General features: G+C 47.7%; 2 protein-coding genes across 4 annotated transcripts in view; one reads left to right on the top strand and one right to left on the bottom strand.

Annotated features, from left to right (window-relative positions):
• Positions 1 to 23,185, bottom strand: part of Miga (mitoguardin) — a 305,305-nt gene that overhangs the window by 195,533 nt on the left and 86,587 nt on the right. The window lies entirely within an intron of this gene.
• On the top strand, positions 1,172 to 3,914 carry LOC123755333 (protein unzipped). Its single transcript, XM_069327876.1, has one exon. It carries the CDS (start codon positions 1,254 to 1,256, stop codon positions 2,481 to 2,483), a length of 1,230 nt encoding a protein of 409 aa, XP_069183977.1. The 5' UTR covers positions 1,172 to 1,253; the 3' UTR covers positions 2,484 to 3,914.

A 23,185-nucleotide genomic window follows, 5' to 3' on the forward strand; every position in this document is an offset into this window, starting at 1 on the left:
CGAGGCGTTGATCTATTTGGATAGACCCCCCACGAGGCGTTGATCTATTTGGATAGACCCCCACGGGGCGTTGATCTATTTGGATAGACTCGTACTCACGACATCGGAAAGGTAAAAGGCGGGGGTTCAGAAGCTGAAGCCTAATCCCCCTTTCCCCCCCATAACTTTTTGAAAGTAACCTTTTGCATTTGTAAGTTCGTAAGTGTGCTAAATACCTGTCTTGTAACTGTTACAATCTGTAATGAAATCCCTGAAAATGTTTTACTATGTAGTTTGTGTTAGGATGCGAAAAATTATACGATGTTTACTCGAAATAAAGACTTGTTGTAGAGTTTAGTAATTGAACTGGCATTGACGTTGGTGTGTGCTGACCTCAGCATGACCCCAAGAGGTCAGGTGCCAAGGGGTCACGGGGCTGGGTCACACGCTCTGCTTTCCACTTCGTAAACAAATGCGCTCTCACGGGCGAACACGTCAGTTCGTCCCCACCAAACATGCAGTGTTGGTGCTCTTGGTATACGTGAGAGCACAAACATGCGCCAGCCTGATCTAACTTATAAACATCGATGCTCGACCGTCCTTAAATTTAAAGTAAATTGCATTTCATTTATACACTTAATACACCCCGTTAACGGACATATTTGAATGCATTTAGCGAGATGTATTATACAAATTGGCCAATATAAGCTATATACATATAAGCAATATACATAAAAGCAATATACAAGTCAAGAATAATGGTCCAGGATGGATCGAAACAACGCCCCTTGATCTTAAACTTAGGACCCAACCTTAGACCTTTTTAAGGTCTAAGGTGACCTAAGGTGACGTTCACACGTGAACTTGAGACACAGGTTACGTAATGCTGTAATTATTACTGACATATTACAGTGTTGTCCCACTGGCTAAGTGCTTTCTCAGAGACGACCCTACCAGGTAATTTATTTTTTTATGTTTGAAGCAGATATTCGTTAAAGATTAGTAAGGAAAACTTTATAAATGTATTAAAACCACATCAGTGCATTCAAACAAATGAAGATTAGTCGGATACGACTTCCTAACAGATTTATTGTTTAAGATAAGGTGTTAACTGTTCAGTAAGTGATACACAATAATTAACACTGTGTTAATTGTTGCTTGTATCAATTAAATTTATTGTTTACAGCGTGTTTTTTTGGATATTAGCTGATATTGACTTTTGTTGCAGGTTGTGTGTGGTGGTCGTGGCGGTGGTGGGCGGCGCCAGTCAGCAGATGGCCAAGATCCGTCGTGCGGGCGGCAGCACGGAGACGTCGTCCACCCTGGGCTGGGTGGCTGGCCGAGGCACCGTCCTCCCGCCGCACGCGGTGCTGGTCACGGAGGACGACCCGGCCACCGTGTGGTGCCGCGCGGAGAAGCACAGCACCTGGATGGCCGGGGCCATGCACTCCGGCACCTGCACCGTGCCCTTCCTCACCACCGTGCTGCGCATCAACGACAACTTCGAGATCCTCGTCTCCATCAACGGGTCGGCGCGAGTGCGCTACGAAAACTGGGACCGGTATTTAGCGCCGCCGCACAACGCTGTGTCCGCCGAGGCTCGTCGCTTCTTGGCCGTGCGGGAGGGCGAAGACGGCTTCCCCCAGGCGGGGTTCCTGGCCCCGCGGGAGAGACGCGCCTACTTCGTCTCGGGATCCACCGTCGAGAAGGTCGACACCGCCAAAGTTCTAGTTGAAGACGAGCCTGAACGCTACGACCTCCGGGCCGTGAACCTGGACACCAGTCGCATGTCCATAACGCGCGAGGAGTCCGTGCTGGCCAAGGCCATGCTGCTCAACCCGGGCCCGTCGCGGCAGCGGGTGGTGGAGGACAGGGAGGTGGTGGTGCGCCAGCTGGCGTACTGGGGCCAGATCAAGGGCACGTACAACGGCAAGCCCGCCCACGTGGTCTCCCCGCCGCCGGAGTCCGAGGAGAGGGACCTGATGTGGGGCGTGCAGAACGAGCTCGACCGCGTGTACCAGGACCTCCTGGAGTACGACCTGCCCCCGGGCACGGGCGTCAGGGTCAAGATGATCGGCACTGTTCGTAAGACCGAGGCGCCCTACTTCGGCACCCTGACGGCCGTGTACAAGGACGGCAGCCAGACCTCTCGGGTCATCGAGGGGCTCCACATGGACCAGCGGCTGGTCATGCTCCGCGCCCAGTACTCCTCGCCTTACTTCATCCACAACAACACGGTGCTCGACATCCCCGAGCAGACGTCAGTGCTATTCAAATCCACCACAACCACCACCACAACAACCACAACCACTACAACAACTTCCACCACCCCCGAGCCGCCCAAAATGTCGATGGTGGGACCGGAAAAGCCGCAGAGTGATTCGCTGAGCACAACTCAGCGGGAAGTGGAGGTGAATCTCCACGGTAGTGCTGGCCCCTTGTGCCCCGCCCTGGCCCTGATCCTGGCCTTGGCCCTGGCCATCCTCTCTGCTGCCAGCCCTTGAGTCATCTTGTATACCAAGCTCCTCACTTCATTGCATTTTCCTTTTGCCTCGGAAATTTCGCAGGAAATGTCGGCAAGAAATTGTCTGGGAGAGCAACAGGGACGCTTACAGTCCTCTCGTGCTGTGCATTTTTAGAACTACACAAGAAAATCAGAAGTACTTATTTACATTATACAAATAATATATATATCTGTTGTTGACACTGTTAGGACAGTAGAAACTAGATGTCAATTATGTCCAGTGTTGACCTCAGCTGTCCCTCCAGCCAAGGCCTACTAGATAGGCCTAGGGGGCAGAAACACCCTACCATAACCCTAGTTCCGCTGTTCTGACTGGAGAATTCTTTAAACTAAAAATAATCCTGGGTTAGGCATTTTACAAGAAGACACCGTTAAAATGTCATCCGCTTCCAAGACGAACGAGACTTGTCTAAGCGGGCGGATGTAGGCTTCAGAAGTCATTCCATCACCTGTTGTCTGCAGCAACTACGGGCTCACCATAGCCCGTGCTGCTTGGAACTTTTTGTTCTTAGACAGCGAATCTTAAACAACAACAACAACTTGTCCGCAGCGCCACTCTTATCAGCGGCTGGCCAGGAACCCGCTGGTGCTTCTCTCTTCAACATCAGTAATGCTCCGGCTGATCAAACGTTCAGCTAATAATAATATTCTTAGCTATCGTGGCGAAGTTGTACATGCGAGTATGAATGTTAAATATAATCTTGTGCAGAAGCCGACTCGAGTGACTGCGGTGCGTGTGTACAGCTAAACACTGTACTAGGAGGAGTGTGAGTGAGTGTAAATATTGAGCCTGTATATTGCTGAGAATTCCCCAACCACTAGGGCAGTAGTGGCTTCCTTGTGTGTTTATAATCATGATAATAAGCCTCCTTCACTATGTTGCGGGTGAAGCCTATTTATTTCAGAGTTCTCCCCAAAACATTGATGCTTTCACTCTTGGTGTTTAAGACTTCTGGAGCATCTCTCAGAAGGGTGACAGCACCCCCTCAGAAGGGTGACAGCATCCCCTCCGAAGGGTGACAGCAACCAACGACTTCAAGAGCAAACCTTCACAACATTAACAACCCACTCTGCCCCCCCCCCCTCCCCCTCCGTCACTTCCCACCTCCATACACCCCTAATATAACCCTATACGCTTGACCCCTCCAGGGTTGATCTGTAGTCCCCTGCCATGTTGTATCTCGTACCATGTGAACTGCCTCAGTGTTGTTGTACGTCAAGTGTCGTGCGTATGTGAGAGTTGAGTGAGTGTGCGTGCAGCCTGGAGAGTGGAATATGCAGTTCTTAAGGGGGGTTCATTCCCCGGGACTCCCCCAAGCAGGGTGTGTGTGTGTGTGGTGGACGGTGTTCTATGTCGCTCTTGAAGACTTTGTACCTATGTCATGTGTAATAAAAGGTGTGTGGGATGTCACTAGTCGTGTTTATTCTGCCCTCCATTGATGACCACCACCTCGAACACAGGGATTCATTCATCGCATTAAATCCCCTAGTCATAGTAATGATTAAATCCCCTAGTCATAGTAATGATTAAATCCCCTAGTCATAGTAATGATTAAATCCCCTAGTTTTAGTAATGATTAAATCCCCTAGTCATAGTAATGATTAAATCCCCTAGTCATGGTAATGAATAAACATCACATCAACCAATAAATCGCTCACATAGTAAGTCGAACAACCAAACATTCAACAAATTCATAATCCAGCCTTTAAAAAATAAAGAAAAATCCTCACCGTGAAGATGATTCTGCCATTGTCTTAAAACTTAATTAGATAACACTTGACAGTCGAAGACATTGTGGGAGACGTATACACATTGTGGCATGTTGGTGGCACTATTGCCAGTGAGGTGGCACACTATGGCACCCTTCTGCTATTGCCTCGTATTTACTATAACAATATCTGAGAATATACCCAGTTTGACTTATAATGACGAGAGGAAAAAAAGTTGTAATGAAAAGTAAAGTGGTACCATATATCACGATACAATCAGACACTATTAATGGGGAATACCATTAAAATAGTCGTTAATATACAATATGACTTTAATGGGGAGTTCTGTAGCTCAAAGACACAGTTCTCTCCCCTCCCCCAGAGCCCTTCCCCCCAGGGCATAGCCGTGCCCTTTCCCCCCAGGGCATAGCCGTGCCCTTCCCCCCAGGGCATAGCTGTGTCCTTCCCCCACAGGGCATAGCCGTGCCCTTCCCCCACAGGGCATAGCCGTGCCCTTCCCCCACAGGGCATAGCCGTGCCCTTCCCCCACAGGGCATAGCCGTGCCCTTCCCCCACAGGGCATAGCCGTGCCCTTCCCCCCCAAGGCATAGCCGTGCCCTTCCCCCCCAAGGCATAGCCGTGTCCTTGCCACCAAGGCATAGTACACGCGCCAAACACCTCTCACTGATATTCAACATTGAGAGAGACCAATAAACGCGTACCACTGTCCGTCGTGACTGACAGGAGTCCGCGCTGCGCACCAGCAGCGCGAGACGACGCACCGAGCCACTAATCTCGAGTCAACTACGTATTCTAATTGGCTACAGAAACTATCACGCTCTACAAAAAAAAACATAAAAACTAAATTACTGGAATCGAAGATGAATACAATAACTGTATACCCCAGCGGACTGAAACAGTTAGTTTTGACTGTTTCAGTCCGCTGAAACAGTTTTGACTGAAACTTCAACAGCAAGCGTCAAGATTGCTGTTAAGTTTCAAGGTTTAAATAACGACCAAAAAGGTAATCTTGTTTAGGGTCGTTGCACTAAATAGATTGGAATAATACCATTATTAACAGACCCATTTAAAACTCAATATTTTCGAACAAGAGAATATTCGGCAATCTTGTACAATCCGAATCCATTCAAATGCCAAGATAATATTTATTAATTTACCAAATTGTATTACCCGGAATGCATGCAGAACATACCTCATAACCTACCTTAGGAAACATGTATATGGACTGGCGCCACATTTGTACACTGAAACAAGTCCTTACAAGAGTAGAAAGCAGTTTAGAGAGCAGTTCTAAAAGACACATTTACAATTACACACAGAAATCACAATTGCGTGATGCATCAAATGAACAAATCCACAAGGACGCAGGTTCGAATCCTCGTCACGGCCCTTGTGGATTTGTACACATTTACAAGTTATTGCCCAATACTCACTCAGAGAAGCTAGCAAAGGGCCTAAGACTAACACACTAACACACACACACTAACACACACTACACACACACACACACACACACACACACACACACACACACACACGGAATCACCAAAACCCAATTTGTCCACTTGATAAGCTAAACGAACTTAGCTCATGGGCCACGCTCCTAGTTCAGTTCAGTTCAGTTCAATTCAGTTCCTGAACCAATTATGTGCCTTTGTAACCCTTTCCACCACCGCCCACGGGATGGGTATGGTGTGCATAGGAAATGAAAAGTCTTCAAGAATTGCTGCGACTACGTCGGATTGCAAGCTGCCAGCACCAACAGTCTACGAGGTGGTCTGTGATGATTCCAGGCCGCGGGGACAACGACCTCCTCGAACACCCCTTAAATTAACCACAAGGTTTGTTCATGGTAGGTACCTATGTTCTGGGATAACTTTTTGAACAACAGTTCAAACAGACTGCCGATACAAGTCATGATAGTGATCTTCATGACCTCCCATGACCTCGACTCCCTTCTATATAATGATCCTGACCGTTAACCATTTCTGCAGGATGAATTAAAAAACTATTTAAGTATACCCTTGAATTTCCTTGTCAGAAAAATCTTCAGATCGTTTCGAAGAAAACGTTTTCAGCATATTTTAAACAAACGACTTATCAGACAATAGTTATAATTTGTGAATAATCTCTGGATTTGGCAAAGGTTCACTTGTTAGTTTACAAGTTGACTATTACTGGAACTGTAATATGCTTTCAGACCAACACAAATATCTAAGATATCCAGGTGCTTTGACGGGGAGGTTTGTCGCTCGAGGTAATGGATTTGCTTAGAGGATGGGCTCCACCAGAAAACGTTTCTGGTGGTTATCTTGAGATGCTTTCGGGGCTTTGGTGTCCCCGCGGCCCGGTCTTCGACCAGGCCTCCACCCCCAGGAAGCAGCCCGTGACAGCTGACTCTCTCCCAAGTACCTATCTACTGCTAAATAACAGGGGCATCAGGGTGAAAAAAAACTGCCCATTGTTTCTCACCGACGCCCGGGATCGAACCCGGGACCACAGGATCACGCGTCCAGTGTTCTGTCCGCTCAGCCGCCGGCTCCCCTTGTAGCTCTACCTTGGAGCGTGTGTACGTTTCCCTAACCAGAAACGTACACACCCAAGCAACCCACCTAACCTATCTAATCCCAGGCATAGGAAACATATCTGTGAGCCGTTACTTTTCACAGCAGGTCACATTCGTAACGTTGGATGCCATAACGTAACAAACGCGACCTATTAGTTGAGAGGAAGGTATGATACACCACGCTCTAGCTCCTGGCCCTCCACCAGGCTACAGAGGCACTGTAGGAGAAGAGGGCCGTCCGGGGCGTCATCCACAGCCACTGTTACTACACCTGACGACACAAGGGGGGTGGGGGGTAGAAATTGTACCCAAAAAGTGGGAGAAAAAAGGTGAACAAAAAAAAAAACAGACTCCGTAATAAACTGGTTACAAAGTTTGGAGGATAATTTGCATACTAAGCATTTTCCGAGGGTCTAAAACAGGCGGCGGTGGAGATGCTTATAGGAGGGCGTAGGTGTGGTGGGTGTGGAGGGCGTAGGTGTGGTGGGTGTGGAGGGCGTAGGTGTGGTGGGTGTGGGTGTGGAGGGTGTGGGTGTGGAGGGCGTAGGTGTGGAGGTGTGGCAGGGTGTGGCATCTCTCTCTTCGTGAGTTGAGAGGGATGAGGTAGGTGGGCGATGCAGAGCTGCTGCTGTTTAAGATTCGCTACTTGGAACAGGAAGTTATAAGTAGCACGGGCTATGGTGAGCCCGTTGTGGACTTACCTGGCACAGGAGCGGGGCTGAGGATGCAGAGCTATTGGTGGTTGTTGGAAGGGGAGGGGGGGGGGTGAGAGAATATTGGTGTTGACGTACTCACATAATTTTGCTTGCGGGGGTTGAGCTCTGGCTCTTTGGTCCCGCCTCTCAACCGGTGTGTGTGTGGGGGGGGGGAGGGTGCTTACCTAACAATGCTAATATTACCCCACATTAGTACTCTGGGAAGGTTTAAACACCCCAAGAATTAAAACAGTCCATCATGGGATAAGAAAACAGTAAATTATCAACAAAGTTCATTGGATTGCATTAACACTCATGTTTAACACGATTACTTAATGATGAATGTACCAAATAACTAGGAAGAAGGTAGGAATTAGAGGAAGGAGAGAGGAGAGAAAGGAGAGAGGAAGGAACTATCAGGGGGAAAGCGCCGAGCCATTACGACTATATAGCACTTGGAAGGGGTCAGGATAAGGATTTGGGATGGGACGCGAGGCAGGAATGGTGTCCAACCACTTGGACGGTCGGGGATTGAACGCCGACCTGCATGAAGCGAGACCGTCGCTCTACCGTCCAGCACAAGTGGGTGGACGGAAGGAGAGAGGAGAGGAAGGGGAGAGAGGAGAGGAAGGGGAGTTGGGGGAGAAAGGAAAGAAAGGAGAGGGGTGGGGGAGAAAGGAGAGGGAGGGGTGGGGGAGAAAGGAGAGAGTGGAGAGCAAGCAGAGTTAGCGAGAGCAGACGCAGGAATGGCACCAGAACACCTAGAGAGAGAGAGAGACGGCTTTCCTGAGCCAATGTCGGAGGTGGAGGCCAACGTTCACAGTAAGAGAGCATCACGGAACGTATTTACATATCCAGGCGATACCGGCAGTAAAAGGCTTATTCAATTTGCAAGCGAATAGTTGTTGACTTCAGCTGTTCAATATATTTAAAGGAGAATCGTCCAATAAACGTTTATCTAAGCTATTATATGGATCACCATTCACCAAGGAAGTCATCAACACAAAACCACTTTATGCTCACTAATGTCGCTTCTATGATGAGAGTTGAACTACACAATAACAACATATCTAACAGAGTCTGAAGAGAATGGTGGCTTTCACACTGCAGTCTTCATCAGGGGAACTAACACGGGAACTGTGGCTTTCCCACTACAGTCCACACTTGGGGAACTAACACGGGAACTGTGGCTTTCACACTACAGTCTACACTAGGGGAACTAACACGGGAACTGTGGCTTTCCCACTACAGTCCACACTTGGGGAACTAACACGGGAACTGTGGCTTTCACACTACAGTCTACACTTGGGGAACTAACACGGGAACTGTGGCTTTCCCACTACAGTCTACACTTGGGGAACTAACACGGGAACTGTGGCTTTCCCACTACAGTCTACACTAGGGGAACTAACACGGGAACTGTGGCTTTCCCACTACAGTCCACACTTGGGGAACTAACACGGGAACTGTGGCTTTCACACTACAGTCTACACTAGGGGAACTAACACGGGAACTGTGGCTTTCCCACTACAGTCCACACTAGGGGAACTAACACGGGAACTGTGGCTTTCCCACTACAGTCCACACTTGGGGAACTAACACGGGAACTGTGGCTTTCACACTACAGTCTACACTTAGGGGAACTAACACGGGAACTGTGGCTTTCACACTACAGTCCTACACTTGGGGAACTAACACGGGAACTGTGGCTTTCCCACTACAGTCCACACTTGGGGAACTAACACGGGAACTGTGGCTTTCACACTACAGTCTACACTTGGGGAACTAACACGGGAACTGTGGCTTTCACACTACAGTCTACACTTGGGGAACTAACACGGGAACTGTGGCTTTCACACTACAGTCTACACTAGGGGAACTAACACGGGAACTGTGGCTTTCACACTACAGTCTACACTAGGGGAACTAACACGGGAACTGTGGCTTTCCCACTACAGTCTACACTAGGGGAACTAACACGGGAACTGTGGCTTCCCACTACAGTCTACACTAGGGGAACTAACACGGGAACTGTGGCTTTCACACTACAGTCTACACTAGGGGAACTAACACGGGAACTGTGGCTTTCACACTACAGTCTACACTAGGGGAACTAACACGGGAACTGTGGCTTTCACACTACAGTCTACACTATGGGGAACTAACACGGGAACTGTGGCTTTCCCACTACAGTCTACACTAGGGGAACTAACACGGGAACTGTGGCTTTCACACTACAGTCTACACTAGGGGAACTAACACGGGAACTGTGGCTTTCACACTACAGTCTACACTAGGGGAACTAACACGGGAACTGTGGCTTTCCCACTACAGTCTACACTTGGGGAACTAACACGGGAACTGTGGCTTTCCCACTACAGTCTACACTTAGGGGAACTAACACGGGAACTGTGGCTTTCACACTACAGTCTACACTAGGGGAACTAACACGGGAACTGTGGCTTTCCCACTACAGTCTACACTAGGGGAACTAACACGGGAACTGTGGCTTTCACACTACAGTCCACACTTGGGGAACTAACACGGGAACTGTGGCTTTCACACTACAGTCCACACTTGGGGAACTAACACGGGAACTGTGGCTTTCACACTACAGTCCACACTTGGGGAACTAACACGGGAACTGTGGCTTTCCCACTACAGTCTACACTTGGGGAACTAACACGGGAACTGTGGCTTTCCCACTACAATCTACACTTGGGGAACTAACACGGGAACTGTGGCTTTCCCACTACAGTCTACACTTGGGGAACTAACACGGGAACTGTGGCTTTCCCACTACAGTCCACACTTGGGGAACTAACACGGGAACTGTGGCTTTCCCACTACAGTCTACACTAGGGGAACTAACACGGGAACTGTGGCTTTCCCACTACAGTCTACACTAGGGGAACTAACACGGGAACTGTGGCTTTCACACTACAGTCTACACTAGGGGAACTAACACGGGAACTGTGGCTTTCCCACTACAGTCTACACTAGGGGAACTAACACGGGAACTGTGGCTTTCCCACTACAGTCCACACTTGGGGAACTAACACGGGAATGTGCCCAGACAGTTACAAGCCAAATGCTGTGGACGCCAAGAACAAAATCCGCTAATTTGACCATGAAAAAAAAACTCCCGACACAGCTAAACGCCTCGAAATAAGTTGATGTTACACACACACAGATCACACTAACGTGATGCATCAAATGAACAAATCCACAAGGGCCGTGACGAGGATTCGAACCTGCGTCCGGGAGCATCCCAGGCACATGAGAAGCTCAGTCGATTAAGGCAGTGTCTGGGATGCTCCCGGACGCAGGTTCGAATCCTCGTCACGGCCCTTGTGGATTTGTTCATTTAAGCTGATGTTGTCTATGCCTTTACATGCTCACTTGGGGAATGCCAGCTGTTGTAATTGTTTTATACTTAGAACAAAAGTTCCAAAGTAGCACGGGCTATGGTGAGCCCGTAGTGGACTTACCCGGCTCCAGCGATCTCAATATATAGGGTTACGTGGATGGAGGCACCGCGATAATACCCAGCTGATGTTATGCTCATGCAGCATAAAAGAAACAAAATCCTCAAACTTTTGCAAAGAGAATATTGGGAACAGAAGTCAGAAAATCACTTTTAAAAAGACGTTAATTGAATAAAACAAATAAAAGTTACTTTACCACCTCCAACAGAACTGTCTGTGTACACTTCATATAACTTTTAAAATAACACAAAGGTTTAACACCAATTTAAACTCTCTGATTTGGACACAGATACAACAAAGTATACTATTTTATATTATATAACAAACGAAAATAAGCAACGGCTACGTTATACATTACCAAACACCACAACTATTATTGGGAGGCTCTAACAAACAACCAGGAGCCAGATTCACAAAGCAGTTACGCCAGCACTTACGAACCTGTTCATCTTTTCTCAATCTTTGGCGGCTTTGTTTACAATTATTAAACAGTTAATGAGCTCCGAAGCACCAGGAGGCTGTTTATAACAACAACATTTGATTGGGAAGTTTTCATGCTTGTAAACTATTTAATAAACGAGATTGACACACACACACACGTCATGGGGGGCCTGATAGCCGAATAGAAAGCACTCTGGACTCGTAATCCTAGGGTCCGGGTTCGATCCCCGCTGGTGACAAACAAAATAGGCAGTTTCTTTCACCCTGATGCCTCTGTTACCTAGCAGTAAATAGGTACCTAGGAGTTAGGACAGCTGTCACGGGCTGCTTCCTGGGGTGTGTGTGTGTGGTGTGGGAGGAAAACAATAGTAACAGTTGAGGCGCGGGACCAAAGAGCCAGAGCTCAACCCTCGTAAGCACAACTAGTTGAGTACACACACATTCCCACAATAAAAGAGAAAAATAAATGTATTCGAGCGGGAACATTTGCGCCCTTAACGGCATGACAGTCGGTTACAAATCTCACTGAAGACGTTATATCGTGAAGCTGTTGGTGGAAAATAAAGCCACAAGTGATGGCCAGGAGGGAGTTTACTGCCAAACCACCGCCGTAATCCCACATTACCCACACGCCAAACACTGCCAATGATCTATATTATATTAATGCAAGAAACTTTATTGAAAGAAATTCGGGGTCTGATGCGTGGTTGATGATAATCAGTTTCGAGGGAATTCTCAATTTGTTGATGGTCGAGGGAGGGGGGTTAGATGGTCGAGGGAGGGGGGTTAGATGGTCGAGGGAGGGGGGTTAGATGATTTACCTGGCTGTGAGCCTTTAATACAACCCGGTAAAGAGCATTTGCCCCAGTAACGAGGTCACGCGAGGAGCCCTGAACGTGACCTGACACGTCTGCGTCCCCCACCTCCCCTTCCCTCTTCCGTGTCGATGCTGTTATGACCTGTAGTGAACACGGTCACGCCTGCACCAGTAACGTGTTCGACAATGGTGCTGTACTGCAGGGGTAGATGCAACACAGGCGCGCACCTGCGGCTGCGGCTCCTGTTGCTACGACTTCAAATACCTGTAACTACTGCTATGCCAGGCCTAGCATCCTTCATCTAAGCTGCTATGCCAGGCCTAGCATCTTTCATCTAAGCTGCTATGCCAGGCCTAGCATCTTTCGTCTAAGCTCCTATGCCAGGCCTAGCATCTTACATCTAAGCTGGTATGCCAGGCCTAGCATCCTTCATCCCCGCTGCTATGCCTCTGCTCTCCCGTACGACGCAGTTACGCCGTCTTCACCAATCCAGATTCCCCACCATCCCCCTCCCTCACCTCCCAATTCCCTTCACTATTACTATGGTAATCCGCGTCTCTCACGCCAAAACACCATTTTCATTTTCATACAATTAGCCAAGTTAGCCCAATTTTTACCATCCGATTACTCTATGTAAATGCAATAGGTCAATAAAATAGTTACATTCACAAAGCCCTTGTAATCGACTAGGTCTTAGTGTAAATACCATCTGGCGTGTAAACAGCCACTGCCTACGACCGACATTGTTAAAAAAACAGAGCCTATATTAGTCTTCTCGTTCAAGCTATTACCAAATCTTCCCTACGCCATTCCCTATACCGTTACGGTAATTAGCTGTAAGGGTGAGAGGGGGGGGGGGAAGGGGAATTAAGTAGGCTTCAGTAAGGGGTGAGTGTGGCGGGGTAGGCCAGGTCTAAGTAGACTGCTGTCTCCTGGTTCGAAGCACGGCAATGCTTGCAACTTCTACAAGATACCTGGAGCTTTCTTTGAGAGGGTTCCGAGTGGTACTTGTTCTACCCGAAGCCCGGCCTGGGGAGCAGCCACCTCCTTGCCTGGGTGACGGACAGGGAAGTCAGGGACAGGAGGGAGAGAGAGACAGGAGGGAGAGAGAGACAGGAGGGAGAGAGAGACAGGAGGGGTAGAAGCGCCCTGGGACACGCTGTCAGACGAGTCGGTCCCTCCTTCACAAAAGTTTGGCCGCTCCACTAGCTTAATTAGGCATCAAATATGTATTAAAGAGGTCGCCGCGCGCGCCACACTACCAAGCGAGGCCACTAAATTCTCCACCAGGGCATTCGACTTGTTTTATAAAACAGCAGAAACCAATCATTTTTAAAATGGAACACCAGTTGGACCCGACCCGACCCGACCCGACCCGACCCGACCCGTCCGCCAACGTATCGGGACTTGTGTTGTTCCGCTACACCACCCTAACACGTCGCTTTATTCACGGATTCAGCCAATCCATTACAAATGCGACGTGTTTATACAAATCTATGAACTGTAATACCGACATTTTTTATGCATCAATCGCGATACGTTAGGTGGGTTGTTCGGGTTAGGTCGTCGTTTCTGGTTAGGCAAAACAGTCGTATTTTTTACGGAGTGGCAATTACATGAAAATGTTATCATTTTCTTGAATGTTTTTGTTTCTTGTATCACCGGACAAGTGTATCTACCATCTACCTCTACTAACTACCTCGTTCTACTAGTTGCAGCACCGGTTTGTTTATCCGTCAATTCATCTGCCTGTCATGTCTCGACATGTCAATCTTGATCAATTTCCGGAGAGCAAGAGCAACTACAGTTGACAGTCAATCACAACTACCAGACTGTTCAAACGCTTCATTGAACGAGTGCACTACGAGCACCGTAATCCACTCGTTCTACCTGGACTGTACCTGTAGAGGGTTCTGAGAGTTGTTCTAGCTCCCCAAACTAGATTAGCAGTGCCTCACTCGGGTCCTCCGTTCGAAACGTGTATCTGTAAATGTGTCCTCATTTACAAATTGATGAAATGTGTCATCACTTATAAATTGACGTTATCAAATAATTGAACACTACTGTATTTACCAGGGGGGGGGGGTGTGAGGACACGGGATTTTCATCCACCAACTGAATACACATTGTATTTACATGCACAAAATCATACATTTTTCTCTACAATACAATTTAAAATTACTTTCAATGAATGTATGATGAAAAGTAATGCAAAAAAAAAAAAGCTAAACAAATTTTCTTGTAAATAAGCACGACCCGTCTTATATGGCAGGAAATACGGCATATATGGAGGTCATTATACTCTATCCCATATATCGTATAGGAGAATCTCAATCAATCAATCAATCTCAATCAATCTCAATTAAATCAATCAATCTCAATTAAATCAATCTCAATCTAATCAATCTCAATCAATCAATCTCAATCAATCAATCTCAATCAATCAATCTCAATCAATCAATCTCAATCAATCAATCTCAATCAATCAATCTCAATCAATCTCAATCAATCAATCTCAATCAATCAATCTCAATCAATCAATCTCAATCAATCAATCTCAATCAATCAATCTCAATCAATCAATCTCAATCAATCAATCTCAATCAATCAATCTCAATCAATCTCAATCAATCTCAATCAATCAAAATCAATCTCAATCAATCAATCGATCTCAATCTCAATCAATCTCAATCAATCAATCTCTGGCGATTATTGTTGTTGTTTTAGATTCAGCTACTCAGAACGAAGTGTCCATGTAGCACGGGCTATGGCGAGCCCGTAAATCTCTGGCGACCTACACAGTGTTTAAATACGACAAGTATTGAAAGCGGTACACAACACACACACTCAGGGGCTTACATGGTCTCTCTCCAGCCCGAGCGGAAGTAATCCCACTTGCGTCATACCCCCCCCCCCCCCCATCTCCCCCACACCCCAAGATAGACAGAGACACGAGGCGCTCTCCAAGTTTAATGTCACACGTCAGCTCTGGTGGCGAGTGACATTTCAGCATTCGGTCAGACATTGGGTGACAAGAGCGCGATATAATATCCAACCAGAACTTTTTCAGAGGGAAGCGGAGTTGGTTATTATTGGTTGGAGTGCCTGTGGGCGCGGTCATCTTGGTGGCATCAGGCCCTGAGCAGCGAGAGAAGGCTAATTATCATATTTTTATTATATTTTAGGCCTCTAATGGGAGACGTCTACAACTCCCAGGTGAGTGGATTATTAGGTCTCACCTTAGGCCTAATATGATAAAGAATTGTATCTCAATGTGGCTGGACACTTGGGCTGGACGGTAAAGCGACGGTAGAGCTTCATGCAGGTCGGCGTTCAATCCCCGACCGTCTACAAGTGGTTGGGCACCATTCCTTGCCCCCCGTCCCATCGCAAATCCTTATCCTGACCCCTTCCCAGTGCTATATAGTCGTAATGGCATGGCGCTTTCCCCTGATAATTTGTTCGTTCGTTCAATGTGGCTGGATATGAACAACTTCATTTTTCTGTGCAATTAGCCAAAGGATATACGGTTATATTATGGATATCTTTACTTATATAAAAAAAAAAACTTGGATATCAAATGTATCGAGGTTCTCAACCATGAACCTGTAACTATATGACAGGTGAGTGATGGGAGGACGAGACATGCAGGTGTTCTACGATTTTGATTGATTGTTGCCACCGAAGGCGGCTAGTTTATTATGCACTTCATACCCATCCTGTGAGCGGTAGCGCAAAAAGCATTACAGAGGGCACAGAAGGTCTTTATCAGACCTCATCTTAGATTATTACATAAACAATTTCATCTATCCTTCACACCTTATAGTTACAATGTCAGCTAGTTACAGAGAGAGTGCTATTTCAAGAGCTATATATTTACAGTAAGTCGATGAAACACACATCCCAGGGTTACATAGTACGCAGTGACAATGAAGAACCACCTACAGAACTTCTCCAGCAAGGGAAGTTAACAAATTTAAACCATTATGGACCACCTCACTGATGCTTGACAGCAGTGACTGCAAAACTTAATACGTGACAAAATTGGCTCACACTTGGAATACATTAAAACTGGAAGGTAAAAAGCAAATGATATCAATAGAATATAAATTTAGAAGCAATTCTAAACACACAACATCTACACCAGCTGAGAGTGCAACCAGTCCCAGCTGGTGCAAATTGCATGCACATTAAAAAAATTAAAGACTTTCATAAAACACACAAAAGGCGACTTGGTAAATGAGATCAAAAGGTGGCGAGTTCCTCAGTCACCACACATAAGGCACCTACCCCCACCCCACACCTAACGGGCTCACCATAGCCCGTGCTACTTGGCACTTTTGTTCCCAGTAGCTGAATCTAGAACAACCTCCCCACACCCCTACAGATGGCTCTTCAGTAATTCGGTTAAGGTCTTCAAAGACCTTAACCGAATTACAGAAATATTCTTTTTTCTTTCTCGCCATCCCGGAAGCTATGTAGATGACCTCTGCAAGAAAGAAGTAGCACAAGACGGGTCTCTAGTCCTACCTTGAGGTGCTTCCGGGGCTTAGCGTCCCCGCGGCCCGGTCGCCCAAGGGAGGCTATATCAACCCACTGAGAGCGTCCACCGTCACCCTCTGCACAGTGGTCTACGTCCTCGACTCGCAATCGAGGGACCCGGGTTCAATCCCTGGGCGGAACACAAACGGTTTGGGCACGCTTCTTTCCACCTGATGCCTCTGTTTACCTAGTAGTAAATAGGTACCCCGCGGGAGTTAAGCAGCTGTTGTGGGGTTGCATCCTAGGAAAGATCAGTAGGTGGCGGAGGGGGGGGGGGGAAGAGGGATCTCGATAAGCCTAAGGCAGGCTTCCTGTCAACAACAACAACAACAGCGGGAATTTGTTGAACACACCAAACTTCTCACTTCAACACTTACAAGATCTTTTGTTATCTTCAAGAATGTAATCGCCCAGTCATTGCTCGTGAATTAAATAATTTTCAACATTTTACAAAAAAACTGCGTAATTTTTAGTTTTGCAAGTTTGAGACAGAGATAGATAGACAGAGACAGAGATAGACAGAGACAGAGATAGACAGAGACAGAGATAGACACAGACAGAGATAGACAGACAGACAGACAGACAGACACAGACAGACACAGACAGATCAGAGACAGACAGCCTACCTTCAACACAGGTGTGGGTGGTCGCTCCAACAAGCCCCCCCCCCCTCCTCCCCCCAGCCACCCCTCAATACTCCTGCGGTTCTTCTCAAGAGAAACGAAATTAAAGGCAAGACCCTCAACAGGAAATCCAAGCCCTTTCCCCCCTCCAAGACACCATTATTAAACAATAGGTTCTTGATCCCCCCTAGTCCGGGAGACTGAGGTCGAGGAAGACTGTGGGCGCCGTAATCCACTCCACTCTGACAGGAGACAATAGTGGAGATCCACACCAGGGGCGGCTGGAGGCCCTCCACACCAGGGGGGGCGGCTGGAGGCCCTCCACGCCACTCCAAGCCACACCCTCCTCCATCTCACACAATGTCACTCGCTCTTCTTCCTAATAAAATAATGTAGTGTTGTTTTACTTGTCCAACATTTTAAGATGGCGGATTATTTTTTTTACTTTAGTATGTTACAAATGGATATATAACGAGGGAAATCCTAATCCTACCGGATTACTTTGGCCAACGGGCTGGGGTACACTATCTCACTTTTACACACTGTATCACCAAGTGGGTGGGTGGGTGTGTGGGTGGGTGTGTGTCTGTGTCTGTGTGTGTGTCTGTGTCTGTGTCTGTGTCTGTGTGTGTGTCTGTGTCTGTGTCTGTGTCTGTGTCTGTGTCTGTGTCTGTGTGTGTGTCTGTGTCTGTGTCTGTGTGTGTGTCTGTGTCTGTGTCTGTGTCTGTGTCTGTGTCTGTGTCTGTGTCTGTGCGTGCGTGCGTGCGTGCGTGCGTGCGTGCGTGCGTGCGTGCGTGCGTTCTCTCTCTCTCTCTCTCTCTCTCTCTCTCTCTCTCTCTCTCTCTCTCTCTCTCTCTCTCTCTCTCTCTCTCTCTCTCTCTCTCTCTCTCTCTCTCTCTCTCTCTCTCTCTCTCTCTCTCTCTCTCTCTCTCTCTCTCTCTCAGCACTCCAACCACTCCCTTCTAAAGCCCACAAGCAATCCAGCTGGAATTGTAGGCTGAGAAGCTGCGACACAACCACGAGACAATGCTCACCTCAGAGTCGCAGCAGCTCCTCATGTGGGTAACTTTTTATTAGCAACCTCAGTGTCAGCAACTGGTTCTCACTGACGCCCTACGAATTGCAGTGGCTCTCCGCCTCGCTGCCCGAATCCACAACGAATATAGGTGTATTTGCGGCGAGGCAGTGGCCGACAGGTACGGCCAGCATGGTCTGGCCGTACTGGCTCAAGACACAGTGAAGTCAGTGACATCACTAAGAAGAGCCTTATCCCAGCTGGTTGTCCAGCAGAGAGCTCCCCACCTCCCCATTACCTAATACGTCGCAACTCTGACGAGCCTGTTGGTCGCCCAGATGAGATCACAGTGAACTATTGGAAGAATGGTAGACAGTTGGTGTGAGACTACACGTGTGTATCAACCCTGGCTAACACCTACACTGACTTCAATGCTGTACATCCAGGTTGTGCTGCCTCAGTCAAGTCTCTTAAGTACAGAGATCTGGATCACCTTTAGGACTTCGTCCTCACTGCCTGGGAGACACTTGGTGCCTGGGGTAAAAGTGCCACTAGTGTTTTGAAGGATCTGGGTTCTAACCTAACCTAATCGAAACAAAGAGATCCTAGAGCTTGCAGCTTCCTTTTCCAGCGCCTCAGCGTGGCAATACAGAGGGGAAAAGCACACTGCATTCAGGGTTCCTGTCCTCCATCTGAGGAGCTGGAGGAACGAGTCTCTTACTATATATATGTATGTGTATCACTTACTCTGGCATTCATTAATACAAGAAAAATATTTTAAGACAAAGAATTGGAAAAGTTAGGGAAATACTGTACAGCTTGAGTATACCAAGATATTATTGACTGAAATTTAGGGCCTCCTCTGACAGGTGCATTCCACTCTGCCCCCCCCCCCCACACACACACACGAGATTGTGTGCAAGTCAGAGGAAGCAACTTCCCCCCATGTCACTACACTATCCTGGAGAGGAGAGGCGAGGGGAGGGCGCCCCCCCCTCACACATGGCCTGGTGGGTGACCCCTTGACTGCCTCTTACCTTCCCCTCCCACCCCCCCCCCCCCCCGCTACGAGAACGCTACATGGCACACCCTACCTCCCCCTGCCCCCCCCAGCACCTCCTTCCTACGACAGAGAGAGACAGAGGAAGGGCGCGTCTACACACTCCAGTATTTCCTCCGTGACCTCGTGGTGGTCGTCCCCCGGAGGTGGGCAGAGGGCGCCAGACAACACCACCACAGCCACGAGACTGACGGCCAGCCTCACCCACACAAGGAACGGTGATGGTAAAACGCCCATCCCAACCCTCCGTATCTGTGAACAAAACCGATATATGCCATTATGTTGTGGGTGTGTTCACGTGTGGGGGTGGCCGCCCCCCCCCCCTCACAGGGAAACACGTAGGGGTGGTCCCCTCACAGGTGAGAGTGAGAGAGTGTGAGGGAGAGAGTGTGTGTGAGGGAGAGAGTGTGTGTGAGGGAGAGAGAGAGAGAGTGAGGGAGAGTGTGAGGGAGAGAGAGTGTGAGAGAGAGTGAGTGAGAGTGTGAGAGAGTGAGTGTGTGTGAGAGAGAGTGAGAGTGTGTGAGAGTGTGAGAGAGTGTGAGAGAGTGTGAGAGAGTGTGAGTGTGTGTGTGTGTGTGTGTGTGTGTGTGTGTGTGTGTGTGTGTGTGTGTGTGTGTGTGTGTGTGTGTGTGTGTGTGTGTGTGTGAGAGCGAGAGAGCTGGGGTCCCCTCACCAGGAAAAGTGTAAAAGGTTATTTTGTATGAAACACAAATAAATGCTATTTGTTGAATAATATTTTTTCCCTCCCCTGGCTTTTGTGCCTAAAATGAACCGCCTGGTGGAAAAATTAGATTATGGCAGCATTATATTTTTGCCAAGGCGGGACAACACCCTCTGCTGTCCTGCCTCGGCCACTACATGCGCTATGCATTTACCTTTCTCAAAAAAGAATTTATATATTATATATATATATTTTTTGGTTAGTTTCGAGTAATCTCAACATTTAGTTTATAACCATCCCCCGTCTTGCCTGTGTGTGTATAGTGACTACACCTCCAAGACTATGGTCAACAGGTATGTGTACTCGCCTAATTGTGTTTGCGGGGATTGAGCTCTGGCTCTTTGGTCCCGCCTCTCAACTGTCAATCAACTGGTGTACAGATTCCCGAGGCTACTGGGCTCTATCATATCTACACTTGAAACTGTGTATGGAGTCAGCCTCCACCATATCACTTCCTAATGCATTCCATTTGGCTACTACTCTGACACTAAAAAAAATTCTTTCTAACGTCTTTATGGCTCATTTGGGCACTTAATTTCCACCTGTGTCCCCCCCCCTCCCCCCCGCCGACAGCAGAATGACTGCACCAAGCTGCCTAACTTAACATATCCCAGGGAACCCAACTACCCCGCCGAAGGTCCAGTGAAAGAACCTCCTAGCGTGCAAAACACGACAAATGAACAGAATCACATTCACAATAAAGATTTCTCCAGTGTACTGCATATTATTGCAGCCATTACCATAATAATGACCATTGGGAGAACCTAATGGCAACGGCCCCCCGCATCGTCACCCCTGGTTGATACCTGGTTGATGGGGTTCTGGGAGTAGTTCTACTCCCCAAGCCCGGCCCGAGGCCAGGCTTGACTTGTGACAGTTTGGTCCACCAGGCTGTTGCTTGGAGCGGCTCGCAGGCCCACATATCCACTACAGCCCGGTTGGTCCGGCACCCCGGACACCACAGTGAAAAATGTCGGTTTTCAGAGCGACAGAGAATGGGTATTGTTGCGGAACTTGAACATGTATTGAGGCACGTGTTGGATATAACGGAGCGGAAAGGCTGCACCATATCAGATACCCAGTGGGAATTGCGTATGTTATGTTCTGGGAGTTGTTCCGAGGCGAGGCCAGGCTCGCTTTGTGATAACTTGGTCCAACAGGCTGTTGCTTGCAGCGGCCCGCAGGCCCACAAATCCACTACAAGCCGGTTGGTCCGGTACTCCTTGCAAGATCTAAAGGCTTCTTGTAAATTTCCACCTTTGTTCCGGCAATATTTCAAATGCTTACTGGGAGAGAACATCAGGGCAACAACCGTGGTTTCCTGATGTTCAAACCGTGTTCTCGGATTGTGCCTATGGCACCTCTACTCCTCACTGGTTCTATTCTACATTTCCTTCCGTGTCTTTCGCTCCAGCATGTTGTTATTCTACGGTACAAATTAGGGACCTGACCTTCAAGTATCTTCCAAGTATATATTATTTGATACCTCTCCCGTCTCCTTTAATTTCCATCTCACATTGTGTTGTGCTAATATAAATATTATGAGGCTGTATAAACAATCAATAACAGTCCTTGATAACGCCTCATCTTGCGGCAGAAAGTAACTCTAACTGCCACGATAACGCTAATTTTAGTTACTTTGCTTAACATCTTTACGGCCCATTAGACCAGACATGTATTTAGATGTTGGTTAAAGTTAGATTCTGTTAATGTACCAGTTCTCTCCATTATTAATTCCGCTGGTGCAAATCCCCGTCTTGCAAGATAGTTTATCATCTCATATAGTCAGTTACGCCACGGTTTTACTGCAATACTTTGGCTTAACTGGTTGATACCTGGTTGATACCTGGTTGATGGGGTTCTGGGAGTTCTTCTACTCCCCAAGCCCGGCCCGAGGCCAGGCTTGACTTGTGAGAGTTTGGTTCCCCAGGCTGCTGCTTGGAGCGGCCCGCAGGCCCACATACCCACCACAGCCCGGTTGGTCTGAACACTAAAATTGGGGAGTGTTTGTGTGGGTCAATGTGGACACTTGTGGTAAATCTGAAGCCTCTGTTGTAAACGCGAGGTCTTGCCTAACGCTTCTTCTGTTACTGCAGCAACACTGGCCCTCTATATACAAGCTAACACGCCTGCACGCGAACACACAAACCACGCACACACGCACACGCCGGCAGCTGTCAACAAGACAACCTGCCATAAGTTTTTAATATTTACTAATATTTACTCTACAGTATAACTTTGGAACTTTGAACCACTGTAGCTCCATCAGATCTTAAACTATGAATTGTATGTACTAATGCAGGCTTTGTACGGTGCTGTAGGGTCAGTGTAGCGCCACCCTACCACTACAGAGCCAAAGCTCAACCCCCGAAAGCACAATTAGGTGAGTAATTAGACTTGGGTAAATACTGGTTCGGTAACAGGGTTGTTGATTTGTGGAACCAATTACCGCGTAACGTGGTGGAGGTGGGGTCCCTCGATTGTTTCAAGCGTGGGTTGGACATGTATATGAGTGGGATTGGGTGGTTATAGATAGGAGCTGCCTCGTATGGGCCAATAGGCCTTCTGCAGTTGCCTTTGTTCTTATGTATTACAGTCATTCTCACAGTTGTGGTGTAGTGTCCCTACCACCCATTCTATACGAGCCACTCTCGCATCGTATTCAATGCAGAATCCTGAAAAAAGTGCAGCCTTCGTAATACGTTGAAGAAAGATATCTTATTTAAGCTTAAACTTGACCTTTCAGAGTAAATTTCAAGCTGCTCAACAACTGACTTTTTTTGTACCGAGCTTCATAAATAATTAACGCTCCCTCCCATCCGTGCGTGCGTGCGTGAATCCTCTACTGCCGCAGCATGAGAAACCATTATATTCCAACGTAATAACCCCCGCTACCCTCTAAGTCACTGTTCAGAGGCCCGATCCGGGTTTTTTTTTCCATTTTAACAAGAAGGAACAAATTTAGGATAAGCGTCTTCCATA

This window comes from Procambarus clarkii, chromosome 20 (genome assembly GCF_040958095.1).
Source record: "Procambarus clarkii isolate CNS0578487 chromosome 20, FALCON_Pclarkii_2.0, whole genome shotgun sequence".
Classification (NCBI taxonomy): Eukaryota; Metazoa; Arthropoda; class Malacostraca; order Decapoda; family Cambaridae; genus Procambarus; species Procambarus clarkii.

Coding starts and splice junctions, on each gene's coding strand:
- LOC123755333 (XM_069327876.1), top strand. CDS start 1,254: ATGGCCAAGATCCGTCGTGCGGGCGGCAGCACGGAGACGTCGTCCACC.